The sequence below is a fragment of the Schistocerca cancellata genome, chromosome 4 (genome assembly GCF_023864275.1).
Source record: "Schistocerca cancellata isolate TAMUIC-IGC-003103 chromosome 4, iqSchCanc2.1, whole genome shotgun sequence".
NCBI lineage: Eukaryota > Metazoa > Arthropoda > Insecta > Orthoptera > Acrididae > Schistocerca > Schistocerca cancellata.
Genome location: NC_064629.1, coordinates 125,280,280 through 125,293,297, shown reverse-complemented (window position 1 = coordinate 125,293,297; position 13,018 = coordinate 125,280,280). Strand labels below are relative to the sequence as shown.

The window sequence follows — 13,018 nt, the reverse complement described above, 5'->3', positions numbered from 1 at the left end:
GACAAGGCAGCCCTCTTCTCAAGTACATTTGTTTACAAATGGCTGCTGCATCCACTGTTTGCAGGGTGCCTGTCTCATGACCCCTTCATGAGCAAAAAAGCAGTTTCAGGTTCAAAACATCATACGCAGTGATGAATGTAGCTTGTGCAACCTGTATTACCTTCTGCTGATGTAATTTTTCTTTTTTGTCTGCATCTAAGCTGCCAAAGAAGAAGAATGTACAACACTGTTAAAACAGTTAAGGAGGTGTGGTATTTGGAGTGACAGATCTGTTGTTAGATGCAACATTTGTAATGCCCCATTCACAGTTGATGATAAGCACCAATAAATAGTGTTCAGCTACATGCAGAAAGCACAAACTGTGCCAAGAATAAGGAACAACAACACAGCAACAGTATCATGAGACAGCAGTTTATTAGTAAGGCAGTGACATCTTCATGTTAAAAAAGTAGAAATGAGTGATTTATCACATGGCAGTGGCATTTCTAGCATGTGGTATTCCTCTTTTCAAGTTCAACAATGCCATTATGAAAGTATATCTTGGTACATATACCAGAAAGTCTATTTGCAATGAGACTAAGAAAGAACTTTATATCGTCAGCCTTTCTATGATCAAAGCGTGTCAAAGTTCAATCAAGTAGCAGTTGATGTTCCAATGCATTTTATTCTAATAAAATTACTGACAGGCAGAACAGGCATGTACTGAATATTTTAGTGGGAACCCTGATGGAAAACAAGTGAAAATAATGCTATTGTTAACTTGCTTTTTGACAAGACATAAGGCCACCAGGATGAAAGTTTCAACAATGCATGTCTTTTGCTATAGTTTTAAGGAGTGAAATATGCTAGAGTGTGGCTAGTGCTTCCAGAACATTTAACATTTTGTAATCTGAAGACTTATGCCCTGTAACTTAAAACACATGACCCACATCATGCACCTATTCATCAAGTCTGTGAGCCATCAAAATGATGAATAATCATAAGTGAATGAATTTGTTTCTTGCATTAAGTAAATCTTCAAAACAGTTTCTGTTAGAATACACAAGTACATATAGATTACATGAATTTATTTACCAACTTCCCTCAGCGTCACTAGATGGCATATTTAGTTGCAAGCTGCAGTGTTTTGCTGTAATAATGTTCATGTTTTTTGAATATTTCAGAGGCTTTGCTACATGATTTTTTTAGAGTGTTAGAAATGCTTAAGAAGTATCAGCTAAACAAGAACTGCACGATTAACTTCATGCCTTTCACCATGGAAACCCCTTCCTGAGAGAACAACTTCGTGAAAATTGGAGGAGTGTTTTGAGAGAAACGCACAGTGGGCCATTTTGAGATATGTGAAGAATGAATTTTAACCTATCTGAAGAAGTAAGTGCCAGCAAGTATTAGTCAAAAACCTTGAAATGGAGGATATTGATTACCATTTGAACACAATGCACCTCTCATGTCTGACGATGTACAACATTCCTCTTCTGTTTACAGACATTTGCATGTGACTATAAATGGAGACTCAAAAATACTATACTGAATGGCACTTGTTTCAGCAGTTTTCTGAATGAGTGACTGAAGTAGACCAATGTGTTCAGAGATGTGGTTCACTGGATTTTCAATGTCTGAGTAAATTCCCTTTGGAGGTTTGTGATTTAATGATGTATAGTCAATTCCATGATCTATTTCCGAATTTAGACTTAGTACCTTTTTCATCTTGTTGCAACTTTTTTATACCTTTACATTATATATATACATTTTTGCACCCACGATAAATCTACTTATCAGAAATCAGTTATTAGTACTCTGAAATTAATCTAAAACAAAAATTACTCCCACTGTGTACAAATAACCTACAATTTAATAATAAAGGGGAAAAATAAAACTAGACTCACCTCTTAGGCTTGCCCCTGTTAGAGGCTGCCTCAGTATTACAATTTCGTGAGTTCGTGTTTGGTGCTTCGAATCTGGGGAAAAAAAAGAAGAAAAAATTAAATTAAACAAGTGATGACAGCATATGTAACCACACAAGAAAAATGTTTATCAGTTACTGCAAATGTAAACATATGTATAAATTTACACTTACTTATCAAACATGATGCAAATTGTTACACAAGCAGTCCACTACATAAGTTAGGTGGCACAGTTACTTATGTACATGATTTTAGTATGAAGGATGAAATACGTGCTACCTTACATGTGCACAGAAGAGAATTTACAATCGTTCAACTCATATCAGAAAGAAGGGAAGTTTCCCACAAACCTGTCACTAACTGATTTTGGTAAAGGACTTTCCTCTTAATTTATAATCCTGTCAATGGTCTGTTGGATTCAAAAAGATTTATCCCTAAAATACGAACAAATAGTATTAGTAACAATTGACTTGCTTGCAGATCAGAAGGAAAAATGAGTTACAACTTGTAGTGTCTTAACCGCATGTTCTTCAGTCTTCTTACGAACGAGTTTACATGAGAAACATTAAACACTTTCCGCCAAAACGCTCTATGTCTGCCCCCCCCCCCCCCCTCTTCCGATGATTATGGGGCAGTAATACAATTAAGTGCGATTATACTGAAGGCGATGCAATTTCTCTCTTCTTTTATTGGAAATCGTGGAAAAACAACGGGATCTCGGAGAAAGAAAATTACAGGGATCCATGGTTCTCATCTATTGTCATTAAGCATCCAAATGATACAAATTCTTCAGAAAAATCTTCGGCGCTTCCTAAAACAAATACGTCACGTTCGTGACTTTATGCAGCTATTAATCTTAATTTTTTCCTCGTATATGGCTTTCGCATGTACAGAGCCTGTGTAAACTGATACATTTCATCTACTTCACAAAAAATTACCGTACCTCACTCACAGCCACAGCGAGATAACAAAGTTGGCACCGGTAAGCAAGTACAAGGTACCCTCCAATCGCTCAGAAAATAAGGAAAAATAAGTTATTTGGGAATTATAATTGCAATAAAATTTCTTTCCTCTGGAATACGTCATGTTCCTTACTTACTTATTACGCCCCACAAAAACGAGCGAACCAAATAGCCTCATCAGACACGTATTAGCAAATCAATAGCTTTCGCTCACAATGGATTTGTTTCCGCAAACAAATCTCTTCAAATGCTTTCGATACATTGCCGCCGTTTTTAGAGCTAGCGATCTTTTAATGAGATCCATATCAGCAGTTTCCTTTAGATTTATTAGTTATACATATAAGCGTCATTTACCTAAATTAGATATTCACTCATTTGTGTAAACTGAGCAGCTATAAATTATTAAATTAAAGTTAATGACCTGAAACGCTTCTCGCGCACAGACTGCTCAACAGCAATAAATACATCACAAAGTCGATCCTGTTGACAAAGCGATTTTTGTGAACTTCGTTTTACACTGCCACATCAGATCTAAGCGTCAACAAAGAGTTATCAATGGCACTCCGCAAGGAACCTTACCTCCATTAGTTCCATTACTTTAGATTCCCAACAATGTACGAGGCCCAAGTGTCAACTGTACTATCCGAAAGACCAGCGAAATAGAGCCAGTGGTGCCAACAGGCGCTGTACACAGTTCGTGACAGGACATTCTAACAGGATAGCCAACTGTACTGTCCGACAGAATGTATTGACAGAACATTAGCCATAAACAACCACGCTTTCATTCAGGAGATCCGAAAAGAAGCACTCGTACCATGCACTCTGGCATACCCATTGCCCACTGCGTGACGTCATAAGTTACCTCGGTATTGATCGCCTCTGCGCTATACCAATTGAGAGAATCAATAAACGAGCTGTAAGGAGCTGTTCATGGTAACAACGTTTAAGAACAGGCTTTTTGCTGGTGTTATGCAATTATCATTATCCTATAGTTGCTTTAGACTAAGCCTTGTCTCATGAACTACCGAGTTTACAACTAATGCGTCGCAGAAGAACTTTATCAATTAAGGTTTCTGATGCTCCTTCGTGACTAACACCATTACGTATTACCAATTTATAAAAAATAAAATCCACGTAAAATTACGTTTATGAAACGTAAATAATATTTAAGTGTACGGAATATGTTCGCTTCATTCAATTAAATGGACACTGTGTGCTTCACGTTCTCTTGTTTCTGAATGATACGTTTAAAACTGACGAACTCAGTGTCAGTGTGCACATAATGATCAAAAAGGTGGCTTGTCAGGGTGACTGATAAAGCAACCGGCACAACATTTTATACCTGTCATGAAAAAATCGATAAGGGTACCACTGTGAAACGTTTCATTAACCAGGTGACAATCACTGACCACTCCCCCTTCAAGACAGTTAAAAACCTTCTAAAATATACAACTAAAGAAACAAAATTAGCCTTTCTCTTTGCATAATCTACTCTGTTCTCTTGGCTTTCAGAAAACATCAAATACTTTTTGTTCTGCACTAAAATGTTCGAAAAACGTTCTACATCTATTGCATATCTGTGGAAGTGCATTGGCTTAGATTCAAGGAAAGCAGAGACTTAAAGAATAAAGCTCAAGAAACTAGAAAAATAGGATTATCGCAAAATATTAAGCAAAATACTGGAAGTACATTCACTGAGTGCACATCTTTGAAGCCGAAATCTGAAGCTAAGTAACATTCCATACCATGTTACTCTATCCTGAGCTTTATAAAATGGTGGGATCATCCTCAGAATACTGTTCACAAAGCAGTTCAGACTTCGCTGCTGGAGCCTGTCCCACTTTTCAACAGAGCGCCCATCCCCTAAACCATGAGGTTATCCAGTGGTGTGACAGGTTCCTGCAGTAACACATTTCAAGTTTCAACTGGTCTCAAACATGCTCAATTAGGTACACATCAATAGATACCACAGATTTTTGTTTATTCCTGTCTCCTGGAAGAAGTTGACAATGAGGTGGATGCAGTATACCTCTCAAACGATAAAACCATCACTGAAAGGTCAGAGTATACAACAGTCCCGATATTGTAAAGCCATCAAACTACGATACTGTAAAGCCATCAAACTACCCTCTACAAAAATGGTAGATGTCCAACAACCAACCATACACGATACCAAATCAAAATATGATTGACCCAACTACCTGTTGAACATGCAGGACTGCATGTCTGAGATATGCAATGGTGCCTCGAAGCTTCCACAACTCTTCCATGGTGATCATAAAAAATCAGACAAATAGACATCTCATCAGTGAAGAGAACATGACATCATCAATCTGAACTCCATTCAAGGTACAATCTTCTTTGCACACCAGTGCTGGAAGGTTTGAATTGTTTTTCATAATGGATGACTAGAGGAAAAATTGGAGTGTGTGACGACTGCATGCTGTGGGTTGACAGCCCTCCTGGTTGTCCCAAAAAAAGGCAGAGTGCAATTCTGTTGCATTTTATTTGGTGCTACCTAAAAGCTTAATTTGTAGGTAGGGACATCAGCTGATGTTTTTAACCACAGGCTACTTATTCATGTTTTGTGTCTTACAATATTGGTTGAATGTTTGAATCACTCCACTGGGGTGTACACTAACTTGGGTGGCAACTTCCTGTGCTGAATATAATTGAAGATGGATGGAGAGCTTTCACAGATGAAACAGTGAATACAGCAGAGGATAAAATAGGCAAAAAGACAAGGCCCAGTGCAAATTCTTGGATTTTTAATTTAATTGACAAAAGGAGAAAATGTAAAATGTGGAAAATGAATTTGGCAAAATGGAAAGCAGGGGTCTAAAACTTAAACTACCAAATGACAAAATAGGAACAGCCAATCAAAAATACAAAGCTGATGAATTGTGCATAACCACTAAATAGATGGACACTGCACATAGGAGAATTAAAGAAGCAGGTGAATGAATATAAGAGCTCAAATGGCAAGATAGTACTAAGCAAAGGAGGGAAGGCTGAAAGGTGGAAGGCACATGTAGAATGACTATATGAAGGAAAGAAACTTAAAGGCAATATTATGGAAGGGGAAGAAGTAGTATATGAATGGGAGATGTGATACTGTGGGAATAATTTGACAGGGCACTGGAAGATCAAAATCAAAACAAGGCACTTTGTGTAGATACCATCCTAAAAATTACTGAGATCCTTGAGAATGCCAGCCACGACTAAATTATTCCACTTGATATGCAGAATATGCAGGACAAGTGAAGTACCCCGACTTCAAGAAGAACTTGATTACCCATATTCCAAAAACACACTTGCTGACAGGTGTTAATATTATCTAACCATCAGTTTAGTAAGTCACGGCTGCAAAATACAGCATACTCCTAATTTTTTGTGAGTGAATTATTTCTGCATGAAAAAAGTCCAATATTTTTCTCTGACTAATAGCAATAAACAACCTACCATGTGACAAGTGCCATTTCCATTGTTTAAATGGCTGCTGCATAACAACAGAGTGCTGTTTCCATTATTATCAGCCAGCCTGTTCAGTGTAAATTTAAAACAGACTCAATTTTCTGATGTTAATCAACATGTAATCTGTAAAAGAGATGATGGAGAAACAACAGAAGCACATTGACAGTAAAACAAAAACTTAAATTAATTGAAAAAACTGAGGAGGAAACTGCTGCAAAAATATGTGCAGATTGGAATGCAGATCATTGTGAACATTAAGAAGATTAAGCAGAAAAGACAAGATAGTGCAGGAAATGTGGTTCTAGTTATGGACCATCCACACAAAAAAGCATGCAGAGATCCACATTTGATGTATTAGATGCTGTTCTTTTACAACAGTTTAGCCAAAAATGAGCAGAAAGTGTCATTGTTTAAGGCATGATGTGTGCTGAAAAAAATATTTTTTTTTCTGTGAAGCTCTTGGGTTAGAGGGAGAATTTAATGCCTCATTTGGATGGCTAACCAGTTTCAAACAACGTCATAGTATTCGTGAACTTACTGTGCGAGGAGAGTGGCTTAGTTCAAATGTTGTAGCAGCTGATTCCTTTCAGAAATTTGTGGAAGAAGAGAATTTCACAGCAGACCATTTATAATTTAGACAAAAAATGGTCTGTATTGGAAATGTCTACCAACTAGAACCCTCACTTTTAAGAGTGAAGTTCGTGCTTCTGCATACAAGTCATCTAAAGAATGCATTACAATTTTGAGCACTGCTAATGCTTCTGACAACCAAAAAGTGAAAGTACTAATGACTGGAAAATCAAAAACACCTCAAGAATTTAAGAATATCACAACTGTGGAGCTCCCTGTGCATTTACAACTAAAGAGGAGCACGGACAGATAGCAAAATTATCAAAAACTAGTTACGCACACATTTTGTGCCACAAGTTTGATGACTTTTAGAAGAGAAAGTATTGTCAATGAAGGCTGTTCTATTTGTTTATAATTCCCCTTACATCTGAATGAGGGGTGTATGAAAGGAGCCTCCCCGAAGATTGTGACTGAGAAAAGCAATTGGGTGTACCCTGTGCATCAATAAATGATGGCCGATCCTTTCACACCGGACAAACCCATATTATACAAGCACTTTTTAGGGCCAGCTAAGAATTATCTCAATCAACATAGAAGGAATAACATCAAATAAAGAAGAACTACTACAAGAACTCTGCAGGCAGCACCAATGTCTTGTGCTGTGCATACAGGAAACACACAGGAGCTACGTCACGCGTAGACCAAAGGCGGAAGGCACCTTGCCATCAAAAGACCGCAAGATAAATATGGAAGCACTATCTTAGTTTATCCAGATGTCCAAATTCTATCCACAGCACTCACAGAGGAAAATAACATCGAAATCCTTACTATAGAAACAGAAATTGTACCATTTTGTCTCTTTACAAACCACCTGGTAAAGAATTCATAGTTAATAAACCAACAGATTACCAGAATAAACATATGCTAATTGTGACTGGCGATTTCAACAGCCACAGTAATATTTGGGGCTATGATTATGAAGATGAAAATGGGGCAGCAGTACTAGAGTAGACAGAAATGAGTCACTTTGCCCTAATCCAAGATGCAAAACCTCCTGCATCATTTAACGCAGCAGGTGGAGGTGAGGGTACAATCCCAACCTCATATTCACCACCAACAGCATCAGCCAACACTGTATACAGCCAGTCTGTTCTCCAATACCGAATTCATAACACAGACCAGTAATCTGCCAAATATCTGCTGCTGTTAGACCTCAAAAAATCCCATTTCAGAGAAGGTTCAACTTTAGAAAGGCTGACTGGTCAAGATTTGCAGATTTATGGGATGCCAAAGTGTCTTCTATAGAACCAACACCAGAACAATTTGACACCTTCAACACGACCATAAAGAGAGGTTCCAAACGGCTGTCGAACATCTTACATCCCTGGACTCACATCAGATCAGACAGCCTTATTTACAGAATACAGCAACTTATTTAGAGAAAACCCTTTCAGTGAAACAACTATAGAAACAGGAAAGAAACTCATTTCCTCTATAAGAGAGTCAAAAAGGGGAAAATGGAGTAAAACAATAAAAAATCTGGATCTGAGAAGAGACAATCAAAAGGCTTGGAACTTCTGCGATGACTGCGCAATGATCCAACTAAGACCACTATACACCTAAATGTCACAACCAACCAAATAGCAAGCCAGCTATCGCTAAATGGGAATCCCATTAAGAGGCTATGAAACAGAGTAAAACTGGTAAGTTATCTGGTTTGGGTGATGTATGAACTGAGCAAATTAAGCACTTTGGATTAGCAACGCAGAAATGGATTCTCCAATTCTTCAATAAATGTATCGATAGATGTCAAATTCCAAAGATATGTGCAAGAACTGAGTAATTGATAGACTATAACCTGGCAAAGAAGGAAACAATCCAGAGTATCTTATACCAATCGCTCTACTGCATCACCCTTACAAACTGCTATAGAGAATGATTTTAAAATGTCTCTCACACGTTACTGATCCCTTGCTTATACATCAGAATGCTGGATTCTGCCCTAGTAAAAGCTGCACAGGACAATTACTCAGTCTTACACAGTTCACAAAGGATGGCTTTGAAGCTCACAAGGTGAGAGGACTGGCATTTGTGGACTTGACAGCAGCATACAACACTCAATCATCAGTTAAACCAAACCCATCAAAGACACAAGTGTGTGCTTTCCAACAGAGTAATACGGAAACCACCAGCAAGTTAAAGATACAATGCTCCGGGGTTAAACTGGAAGACTGTGACACTTCAAAATACCTACGAATAACACTCAACAGATTTCTGATGTTCAAAAAACATGCATGAATTTCAAATCAAAAGTTTCCACAAGGAATAACCTACTGAGAAATCTGGTCAAATCACAGGTGGGCAGCCAAGCTGAAACCATCCGAAACTCTGCAATGGCATTATGCTACTCCAATGCAGAGTACGACTGTCCTGTTTGGTATAAGTCAATACATGCCAAACAGGTGGATATTTCCTTAATGACACATGCAGAATTATAACAGGCTGCTTGAAGTCAACTCCAGTTGAATGGCTCTACCATCTTGCAGGAATTGTACCACCACCTGTTCAAAGTTAAATAGCAGCAAACAGCGAAAGAACAAAACTGAAGCAGGAAAAAACACATCCCATGCATGGCAAAAACCCTACCTACAATGACAAGAAAATTTGCCTCACAACATCGGAAAAACCAGCAAGCATTAGAGAAATTAACAACATCTGATGAAGAAACCAGGATGCAACTATGGAGGGCTGAGACATTCTACCCCCCCTGGTTGGAAAATATTTTCAGAATCTTTAGCCCCTGGTCATGATGAGAAATGGCCAATCTGGAAGTCCTTCAATACGCTGAGGCAGATCACAGGCTAACCTGGCAAAATGGAGATACACTGAAGAAAACAAAACCCATTGTGACTGTGGGAAAGAATAGACTGTTCAACATATGCTTCCATGTTGACTGTGTCCAACCACCTGCACAGAAGATGACCTACACCAAGCAATGGAAATGTTGGCCAAAGATTATATAAACTGTGTTGATGTGTCAATAACTGAATAAACTGTGTTTTATGTATGTTTCTGAAATGAGACTAATAATAATAATGATAATGATAATAATAATATTAATATTAATAATAATAATAATCCCAATGAGAGGATTCTCATATCTGATTATGGTCTCTTCATAACTATGTTTTTACCTCCTAATGTGACTGCAATTATACAGCCAATGGACCAAGGCATAACTGCATCAGTAACACAGTACTACTGGGATAATCTACTGAGAACGCTAGTTGATGAGGATGATTTGGTGGTGTTCTGGAAGAAGCTGACAATTTTAGATGTCATACACAGGAATTCTAATGTGTGGCAGGAAGTCAAGCCCTATTCAATAGTTCAATCATGGAATAAAATTCTTCCAGATTTAGAAGGAAATGATTTCAAGATTTCATTGGTGAAGAAACAACAGCTGAACAAATAATGAATCTGTCAATAGATTTAAATAGTTTTTAATATGTCGATGAAGAAAATTTGAATGGGTGGCCAAAGATCAGTGCATGTGATCCCAGCTACCAGTACACGTGTGGTGCTGAGATTGTGACCACTGCTTCACCACAAAACAAAGAAGAAGACATAAGTATGAAAGTCGGAATGAAGGCAGCAATCTTGTCAGTCAGCGTTGGGGAATGTGTTGATACTCTTCTAGAATATAAGAGCCAGAGGGGATTTAGTGCAATGACATTATTGCTGTAAGAAAAATTTGAAATACCAAGCGAAAAAATGTCAACTCCTCTCAGAAGTAGCCCAACATCACAGACTATATTAAGAAATAAACAGACCTACAGAACCTATGCACAGAGCTTGGATAATCTTTTGAATAAAGAACACATGTTTGAAAATATCCCGATATTTGCATTTTTCGATTATTCATGCATCTTCTCCCCCACATTACTCCAAATAATCAGAAATACACTGTACTGACACAAATTATTTATTTAAAGTCAGTAACGCCATTAGACAGTTGTTTCATTGCTGAGTACACCATCTTGACTTGATTCAGCCAGAAATATCGACTCTTAGACAATGTGTCTAATAGTGTATTTTAATACGACAGTATGCCATCTTAGGCAATTGATAACACAACACTTTATAATGGCACTTTGAAGCCAAAATCACGATTGTGTAAGTGTAAATGTAACACTGTAAATAAACAACAGTCAATGGCAGTACTGACTTTAAAGAAATATATTACGACTGTGGCTCCACATTATGAAAAAAAATTATTAAACAAATTATTTAGAGAAGTAGATATGTTTGGGTTCTGGAGAAATGTAGGCAAGATGGACCTTATAATTTTTCTTTGAAGATAGTGTGAAGAAAGACATAAGTGCATTAACGGCATTTGTAAATTTAGATAAATCTTTGGCGATGTTGACTATAAAACACACTTTGCCAATGTGAAGATGGCAGAGATAAAATACAAAGAGCAAAAGGTTATCTACAACTTGTACAGAAACCAGACTGCAGCTTTAAGAGTCACATGACATGAAACAGAGTCAATAGTCGAGAAAGGAGTGAAACAGGGCTGTAAGCTATCTCCCACATTATTTAATCTCTAGACTGAGCATGAAGTAAAGGAAATCAAAGAAATTTGAAAATGAAATTATACTTCACAACAAAGAAATAAAAACTTTTAAGGTTTGCAGATGGCATAAATATTCTGTTAGAGAAAAGATAAGCTCATTTTAGCGTGAGCAATGGAATTGACATACAAGTGAAGTCCAGATGCTTGAAGAGTATGGAATTTCTCCTGAGTCAGTAGTGGAAAGGGAGTGCGGTCAAGAGGGAAGTATAAATCATCATTCACAAGCTTTTTGATACATCAAATATCTCTACCCAGTTGGTATTGCACTTACTAACTCCTGAGGAAAAGTAGTACCAAATGGAAGCAGAAGCTAAACTATCGCAGTTTTGATAGCATTATCCTGATGACCACAGAAGGATGGTGAATATATCATTATGACCCTGATGCTAAACAGCAGAGAATCACTCTGCATCACTAGAGCAAAAATAATAATCAACAATTTAACACACAGGTGCAGTTGTGCAATGCAAAGTCCACTGTTTGGATTTCCCTGATACGCTGTTGAGAGATATGCCAGTAACAGCTAGACAACCAATGAGAAATAACACTGGTACCTCTTGAGAGGATTGTAAGATGTTATCAGGCATGGAGAAACTGCAAGTTAGTTTGCTAAATTACAATGCTTTAGCACATTATTCTCAGCAGTTACACATGTTACTGCTTTAGAATATCAAGCCTTGTCCCATATACCATATTCACACAAAATCATGTTATTGCATGAAGAGTGCACTTTGTGTAAGGCATATCCAGGACAATAAGATGCTGGGGAGCTGCAGCAGGTCTTTGATAACCAAAATAAAGAGTCTGATTAGGAGTTAATATCATTTTCATATTTGATTTATATAAAGTTTATAGCAGATGGGCATTGGTCTAGTGCTAAGGAAAGTAATATACAACACAATTTCCTGGTGAGTAGTACCCATGAGTGATCAATTTGTACAGAATCAAAGATACTAGTCAGTATTGTAGGGATGGATACTAAAGATATTTTACAGGATTAGGTATCATTCTTATAAACTCCCAAAACAAATGGAGGTGGTTCGTGTCTATAATATGGAGGTGATTATGTACCCTGTACAAATTTACTGGCAGTCAGCACTAAACCTAAATATTTAAATTCATCTAGACAGACAAGTCTAACAATAACTCTTAAATACACTCCTGGAAATGGAAAAAAGAACACATTGACACCGGTGTGTCAGACCCACCATACTTGCTCCGGACACTGCGAGAGGGCTGTACAAGCAATGATCACACGCACAGCACAGCGGACACACCAGGAACCGCGGTGTTGGCCGTCGAATGGCGCTAGCTGCGCAGCATTTGTGCACCGCCGCCGTCAGTGTCAGCCAGTTTGCCGTGGCATACGGAGCTCCATCGCAGTCTTTAACACTGGTAGCATGCCGCGACAGCGTGGACGTGAACCGTATGTGCAGTTGACGGACTCTGAGCGAGGGCGTATAGTGGGC

At 37.9% G+C, this 13,018-nt stretch overlaps 1 protein-coding gene across 4 annotated transcripts in view; it reads right to left on the bottom strand.

Moving 5' to 3' along the window:
* Positions 1 to 13,018, bottom strand: part of LOC126183309 (protein sickie-like) — a 701,479-nt gene that overhangs the window by 175,302 nt on the left and 513,159 nt on the right. For all 4 annotated transcript variants that reach the window (XM_049925155.1, XM_049925156.1, XM_049925154.1 and 1 more), the window contains one exon: positions 1,887 to 1,958. In XM_049925155.1, coding sequence (XP_049781112.1) covers positions 1,887 to 1,958 — 72 coding nt within the window. The remainder of the gene's footprint in view (positions 1 to 1,886; positions 1,959 to 13,018) is intronic.